The sequence below is a fragment of the Eurytemora carolleeae genome, unplaced genomic scaffold, assembly GCF_000591075.1.
Source record: "Eurytemora carolleeae unplaced genomic scaffold, Eaff_2.0 scaffold2564, whole genome shotgun sequence".
NCBI classification, from domain to species: domain Eukaryota; kingdom Metazoa; phylum Arthropoda; class Copepoda; order Calanoida; family Temoridae; genus Eurytemora; species Eurytemora carolleeae.
The window spans coordinates 3554-12202 of NW_019398458.1; the positions used below are offsets into that span (position 1 = coordinate 3554).

Consider the following 8649-nt stretch of genomic DNA (forward strand, 5'->3'; position numbering starts at 1 on the left):
TTAACATTACTTCAGCTAATATTAGTAATAATGATAATATCAAGAATAATATTATTGAAAAAATAATAGCCCATGAAAAGTCTGAATAGTCAAATCGCTGATCAAATTAGCTTGTTAGTCAACTGCAGGCAGGTGCAACGTTTCTTTTTATATATATATATATATATATATATATAGATAAGATATCATAAGAACTTTTTTTTCATTAATAACAAATTAGCTTGATAATACTACTCTACGCTGTAAATAAAAAACATAAAATCGATTCCTACCTTTTTACAATTATGACTATGACGTTAATTGAAACTGGTCTGGAGAGTCTCCTTTATATTGATTATTTATAGAATTCATATAACTGTGCCTATATATATATATATAGTCGTAAAAGTTTGAGGCCCGTATTAACCACAGGACACACACTGGTCAGTAGGTGTGTAATGGGCAAACCATAACCCCCCGGCTTGCAATACTCGCACACAAGAATAAGATGATTCATTATTAGTTGTACTGCCCCGTTTAAGCCGTCTAAAGTCTGTACAACCATACTGTACAACTTGCCCTCGCTTCCTTAAAGCCAGTCCTGTCCTTTGAATAAACTACAGTGCTGCAGCCACAATTATTATGTAAATGTGAATTTCGGATATTTTTGACGTTATAAAAACTAAACTAAACTAAAAGTAGATCCATGATTTATTAAGTGGCATTTCTAATTCACAACGAAACCATTCAAAGCTCTATCTGAGTAGTAGAAAGGAAGATATCGACGTTTACTATCTTGAAACTTGAATCTAGACAGTTTTCTTTCTTGTTTCTATACAGCAGAAATCCACAAGTCATTTTCAAAGAGAAACCACAAACCAGACAGAGGTTTAAAGGAAACCGTTGTGAAATTATGTGAGCAATCCCACTAATTAAAATAATTCTGCAACATAATAATTATTATTTATGAATAATTGGTCTCATTCTAAAAACGTCATTATTTTTATTCAACGACGGAATTTACGCGAAATTTCAGTAAGTCAGATATAATGGTATATTCGATCTAACCGTACATCTTTTGTCCTCTCTGCGCAAAGTCTGATCTGTATAAATTTTCATTACAAAAGAAAGTCGTGGCGAAAGCGCGAATAAAATGGCTGCTTGCAAAATGATTTTTTAAACAGTGATATGTGAAAATTATGATTGAGCTAATATAAAAAAGTTCAAGACTACATAAAGATGGCCGCCCTTAATCAGAGAAGAAGAAGATTCCTGAAGATTTAAAGATGTTCACCAATAATTAAAGCCTTTAATTATTGGATTTAAAGCAGAAGAATATTCCAGAAGATTTGAAGATGGCCACCAATAAATAAAGAAGAAGAAGGTTCAGGAAAGTTAAAAGATGGCGGCAAATGCGAAAACCCCTGAAACCATACCCTGGATACCTCCAGGGCAATCCCAGGTAGTGATAGTTGATGGTTGATGGTTTATAGCTGGTGGTTGATAGCTGGTGGTTGATGGTCTTAATGGTCGATTCTTTATGATTGATGGGGGAAGGTTAATGTGTTGATGGATTTATGGTTAATGGATTTATGGTTAATAGTTGATGATAAAATGTTTAATATTTTCCGTTTAGGAGGAGTCATCAAATAAATTTGCGCACAAGAAGGGGAGTATAGCCAAACAGATAAACGAAGAAGTGAAGAAAAAGCGCTCCCGAGCACGTAAAGCGGAGCGCAGTAACAAAAGTTCTATTACGTCTAGTACGACGCAGTCACAAATTCTAAGGAATACATTTCATTTGTGATTTCTTCCTACTTTAAGACACTTTTTTCTACCTTAAGTCATAATTCTTACAACCTTCAGACACTTTTTCCTACTTTTAGAAACTTTTTCTTACTTTTAGACACTTTTTCCTACTTTAAGACACCTGTTTTTCTCCCTTCAGACACAATTCTCCCAACCTTCAGACACTTTTTCCTACTTTTAGACATTTTTCCTACCTATAGACACTTCTTCCTACTTTTAGACACTTCTTCCTACCCATACTTCTTTATACCTTCATACACTTCTTTCTATATTTTAGATACTTCTTCCTACTTTTAGACACTTCTTCCTACCTATACTTCTTTATGCTTTATACACTTCTTTCTATATTTTAGATACTTCTTCCTACTTTCAGACACTTCTTCCTTCTTTCAGCTTCTTCTTCCTACTTACAGACACTTCTCAAATAGGACAAATTGCCATCCCCCTCTCCAATCAGTAAACACTTTGCGACCCCCTCCCCCCTCTCAAATAAAGGCACATTTCACCCCCCTGGCCCCCCTCCCCCCTCCCGGTCCTGCTATTTCTTTGACATTTTAACGATATTGCGTGCTGGCATCTTTACATTGGGTTTATAAAACAGTATTTTCACTTCGAAATAACGCCTTCACATTCTCTTATCATTACCTAGTTTATAAAATAAAAAAGATTAAATTTTGGAAAAACAAAAAAATGAAATTTAAACAAAAAGTTTGTCCGACTCTGGACGAGGAAGCGAACTCAGCTCAGCGGATAAAAAAGGATTGAAAGGGAAATTATCATAATTTAAATATAAAGTAACCCCAATTTAACAAGCTTAGGTTTACTTATCTATCCAAGTGTATTCCCACCCAACCATTGTATTAATTCTAAAATTTGAAAATTTTAACTATTGAAAATATTCTTTTGTAGCTTTTTCTCTGACATACTTTTTTGTTGCAGATGCGTTTAAAATGAAAAAAGAATGACATTAGATTGCGTAATTGGAAAGCAATTTAAATCCTCAACATCGCTTTCGGAAATAAAACCCTTAGACATAAAAAAATGCTCGATTTTTGATTTGGATTCCCGTGAGTTCGGTTTTCAGTCGGTTAGAATCCATAGCATCACAAATATTCTTTTCTGAGATTGAGACTAAAGTAATATTTTTAGAGAGAAGGCATTAAGAAATTTCTCGAATTTTCTAATACTCATATTTTTGCAACCTAATGGTGAAAACTTATAAAGTTTAAAACTTATTTTATTTAATCGATTTGATCAATTTTATAGTTTTAAATATCTAAGGTCTAAAGTTAGAAAATAGGAGTTTGTGGCAAAGTCTCAATGCCTATCCAATTTTAGATCTAATAAATAAAATTCTGATTCAAGCCAGAAACTGTGTATTATTAATTCAATGAAGTTTAAAACTGAAATGGTAAATATAACTCTGAAAAGTTTAATGCTTGCAAAAAAAACGTCAGAATAAAATATTAAACTAAATCCAAGTTTACTCTTTAATTCAACTTTAACATTTAAAATAATTATTCTAAAATATCAGTTTGTTGAAAGTATAATCTATTTAATTTAAAGAGAACTTTGTTTTTATAAAGGAACTGATCAAGTAACCGGTTTTATAAAGGAACTGATCAAGTAACCAGTTTACTAAAGGAACTGATCAAGTAATCAGTTTACTAAAGGAACTGATCAAGTAACCAGTTTGCTAAAGGAACTGATCAAGTAACCAGTTTGCTAAAGGAACTGATCAAGTAACCAGTTTACTAAAGGAACTGACCAAGTAACCAGTTTTATAAAGGAACTGATCAAGTAACCAGTTTACTAAACCCTATTCCTTTAAATCAGATGGTGTAAAAATATCAGATTGCAGAAACAAGGATTAGAGAATTTGAGTGTTTAGTTACTAAAGATTTGAATGTAAAAAATATCAGAGAAATCTATACAATTTTGCAATTTTACATTAATGCATGAACCTATTAAGACCGGCTCTACTTTGAAGAGTCATCAGGCTTAGTTTACCCTTACCATACCAACTAACCTTTTTTGTTGTCTTGAAGATGGTAAAGTAAAAACAAACTTTTGCTCGTGTTATGTGCTACCGACGTCATTATCCCTCCCATTCTATCTGATTCATTCGTAGGTCCACAGCAATTATGATTATAGACACATTAACAAAAATTCCAATATTGTCAAAGACGACCTTTCTATATTCAAGCAGTAAATAAACGTGGCGAAAGTCTCCATAAATTCTTTTTTTGTTTGTTGTTGGTATTTGTATTTCTGACAATAACAACCATTTATTGGAAAAAAAGAGAAAAAGGCTAATCATCATTATATTTGATAGAATATGAGTTTTCAAAACAGTTCACTAACTCCACTAATACTACTTTTACTTCTGAAAATTAATCCTAATTTTATATTTTTATTTTTACTTTTTGACTTTTTTCCAAAAATTTTCAAACTTTTTTCTTCTTTTTTCTTTTTTCTTTTGCCAATACATTTTTTATAATCTATTCATTTAACATCACAGTTTCGAATAGACCTTTTGTTTTCAGGGATTAAGTTATGAAAGTTATATATGTTTTTATTTAAAACCTTTCTTAGGATAATCTTAGGTCTACATTTTCACATGTTGGCTGAAAAATCATTTTAAGAACAGATATTTAAATATTTGAATAATAAAATTGAATAACGAATTGTTATGTTTATATTCGAGTAAATTTTTACTTTAAAACTTCGAAAATATTATTTAAACAAACTTCTTGTTGTTATATTCCAGACCTATTAAAGGACAAAGTAAAACAATAAACTAAAGTTTTATAATAAACTAGGTAAACAAGGGGAAACATTAAGAATAAGATTGTTTTCAGTCTTAAAACACAAGGTTACTCAACAAAGTGAGACTTAAAAGATTCCGCGGAAAAATATGTTTTTTTATCCGAAGAAATTCTGATAATTCGCCGCAAGTACTTTTAAGTGTCAAACTTTATATTTTTCAATACAACAGATGAGAATCAGAGGCCGAATTTAAAGAATTTGAGCCGCAGTTTAATTTTGAGAGATATACCCCCCCCCTTTCCCGCATTTTCCCCCCTCCAAAAGACCGATGAAGCCACCTGACTTCATCACTATAGTTCTCTGATTTTTAGCATGGCGCAGACCGGATTTGGGATCTAGTTTTTGAAAACCAAACAGGGAAAAAATGCCCCCCCCCCATTTTCCCCGCATTTTTTCAAAAACATTTCCCTACATAGTAAATACTACAGTGATTATTTATCTCACCTATGCATAAAAGAGTCCAGAGTTAGGTTTCTCGACCCAATGTTGATAACTTTAGACACCCAACATGGACCTATCACTAAAGTTTTTGGAAAGATGCCCGAAATAAGTGGAAAAAATGAGGTGGACATTGTGGTTTTTCAATATAATGACTTGCACCAGCTTCTGCATTTCAAAAACAATTGAAATTTCATTTACTGTCCTTTAACAGTCACATTCTTTCAGAGAAACCCTTTATATACCAAACTCTGGTTTAGACAACAGACAAAATGAAATATAAGCCTAGAGTTTAATACATTTAGCATTAGATTAATAGATACAATACATTACTATCTTACAACCACAAAGAAATGGAAAAATTTAAAAGAATTGTGGAAAAATGGATAAAAATACAGACACATATTGCATTTTTAAATATACTACAAATACTACAAATATATATCTAGCAGCTTATCAATTTCATAGGGTTGCCATATTATACAGAAAAAATAGGAGCAAAAAACTTGCTTAGGATAAAAACGGAAAATTTAGGACAAATGATTAAGAAAGTTCGCGCATTTACACGAAAAAACGAGATTAAATGAATTAAGTATCTGATCGAAAATATCAGTCCATACATTGGGTTGTGTCTATGACAAAGCATATTTTATATCTATATATGTTTTTCTTGTCTGTTTGGGTTTAATTGTTTGGTTATATCCAAGCAAGACGAATATGCGAACATTTTTTTTACGTTATTTGCAGAAAAAACGATGGCTTGAAAAACAACGTTGAAAAGCTGACATTGTTAATTTAACACGGGCGCGAAGCAACCTAAAGTTGTAGTAGACTAAATACATAGAGTTTGGCTAAAGAGTATGAAATGTTTAAGGCCTAAAAGGTAAATGCAGTGCAGTGCAAATAATCAATACTTGTAAACCATACAACCTTCAACAAACTTTATGCTTATATACCAGGGTTAGTAGTTTCATATACCAGGGTTAGTAGTTTCATATACCGGGGTTAGTAGTTTCATATAACAGGAATAGTAGTTTTATATACCAGGGTTAGTGGTTTCAAATACCAGGGTTAGTAGTTTCATATACCAGGGTTATTAGTTTCATATTCCAGGGTTAGTAGTTTTATATACTACTTCTCTCAATTTCCGACAATGTTTCTGTAACATGAAATCCGTAAGTCACTTTAGAAAGGAACCACAATGAAAAAAACAAAAAGTATGATAATATTTGCAAAAAGATAAAATTGTTGAGATATTTGAAGAAGATGAAAATGATTACGAATATGACAGTGAAGGAGGAATTAGGTAATTTTTTAAATATTTTCTATATTTTCAAATTTTTTCAAAATTTTTTCAGGTTCAAAATTTTCAGGTGATATGGTTGGAAGCAAAATTATTTTTAAAAGATTAAATTATGCCCCAGAAAAAAAAACGGTTGAAAATTGAGAAATTCGCGGAATATCAGGAAAATAATATTTTTCTTCAAATATTTCCTGCGTTTTTAGTTTCTGTCGTCTTCACTTTGAGTTTAAAATAGTGGCTGAACTTTTTGCCCAGAATTGATTTTTACAGTGAGGACCAAAAACTGTGGAATAGATAGACGACATTAAAGCAATACTTAAGTGTTGATAGTTGACTAGTATAGCTGATTAAATCACGTATTAAGTTAAATGGGTCTGGTTACACTGCACCATTGATGGTTTTATGTTCTTTGGAGCATTAAAAGTCACAACTTGAGTCTAAAAGTCGTCTTCCTATTCAGAAGTTATTTTTTGGTTTTCATTGGATTTTTAAATTAGAAATGGCAGGATTTCTCTTCTGATACTTTTACTTCTGAAGCGAGAATTATTTTGATTTTCTTAAGTTAAAAGAGTTTTTTTTATGATTAATCAAAACGTTAGATTTTCTGCATTTTTTTTTCTACTTAAACAGATCGTTCTAATTGGTATAGAATCAAAGTCTTTTTCTGAACTGATTATTCTGACCCAAATTATTTAGATATATTTAACTTTGTTATTTTTTGTTTTGTTTCAGAAGGAAATATCCTGACAGTACATTTGACAGCGGAAGAGGGAGTTTAGGTAAAAATTTACTTTGAAAAATGAAATGATGTATTTTAAGCAGGGTTATCCAGAAATAATGAGAATTTACAGACGGCTTTTCTTTTATGTATGGTTCCTTGAAACTCTTTAATTTTTTTTGCTTTGACAAGCATTAAATTTACCTAAACCCTAAACAGGCTGACGCCCCCCCCCTGTAGTGTTTTTTGCCCTAGCACTATCATTTTTGACACTATAACCGTGAAATTTTTTTTTTGACTTTTAATGAAAAATGATTAAAAGGATTTTTTGTTAATTTTTTTTTTAATTTATAGGGCAGGGTACAGGGCAGAACAAAAGACTGGTCTGTGAAAGAAAAAATCTAAAATAGCCCATTACTTTTTTGTGACTAAAGCTACAGATCTAAAAACTATATTTTTAAAAAGCCCTTGAAAAATGCATCTAGAAACATGTGTCACACTTTGATATTTGATTAAAACAAAAAGAATATTTTTTTTCTCACATTTTTTACCCTTTTTTAGGCTTTTTTTCAACCCTCCCTAGCACTCAAACTATTAAAGTTATCGGTCTAATTTATTTTTCTATGAGCTGGCCTAGAAAAATTGGGCTATGAACATGCATTTCAACCCTATACCTATTCTCTAAGGCCATTTTCTAGGGGGGAGGCGCCAAACGCCTATAAGGCTATACATAGATTCAAACCCCCCAGCCTTTATAGGGTTAATTCGTATCTAACGAGTTTAAAGTCGTTAGTAAAGTCTTATCCCCATGCTAACCTTGTACCTTACATTTAAAGTTACGTTTCTTATGTATCATTTTTACAGTTTTAATTATATATTTTTGACGTCGAAAACATCCGGGTCCTTTTTTATGGAAATTATGGAAAACTTTCAAAAATTCGTGAAATACAAATCGTTAAAATGAAAAAAATATAATTAGGTTTTCCCTGTAAATTAGGAACGTGAGGTTTTAAAATAAATATCTTAGTTATTTATTTTTCATTCAAATTTTTTGTTATTTGAGGGGGGGGGGTAGGTTCCTTATCAAAGCAGTTAACAAATAATTTGTGCGTTTCAAATATTAAAATTCTGGATTAATCAGTGCATCTTGCTTGTTTTATCATTAGAATTTTTAAGCAAAGAATTCGAGAAAAAAATTAAATAAAAAAGATGCGTATTTGAACGTAAAAATTAAAAAATGCTTTTTTATACTTTTCCGATGATTTTTTGAACCTCCATGCACCTCAACTATTCACGGTTTCTGATTAAATTATGCCTTGAAAAGTTAGACTAGTGATATTTATCACAACCCCTATCTCAACCCACAGGGCAACACATAGGCTAAGGGCAAGAGAAAAACGTCATTCTCCTCAACCCACAGACTACACAGTGAGAAACATAAAAATAGGGAATATTAATAAAGGCAATATTTAAATGGATTTGATAAGGAAAACTTTTGTTATTTGTAAAATTAAGCTTTGCTGAGGAAGTCTAGAAATACATTTTTAGAATAAGAACAATGGAGAATTTATAG

General features: G+C 31.4%; 1 protein-coding gene across 1 annotated transcript; it reads left to right on the top strand.

Moving 5' to 3' along the window:
- Positions 1–445: 445 nt before the first annotated feature.
- On the top strand, positions 446–7154 carry LOC111717397 (uncharacterized). The gene is made up of 5 exons (XM_023492897.1): positions 446–1441; positions 1616–1767; positions 2498–2556; positions 6295–6361; positions 7091–7154. The coding sequence occupies exons 1-5, from the start codon at positions 1382–1384 to the stop codon at positions 7152–7154; spliced, it is 402 nt and encodes a 133-aa protein (XP_023348665.1). The 5' UTR covers positions 446–1381.
- The last annotated feature ends 1495 nt before the right edge of the window (positions 7155–8649 follow it).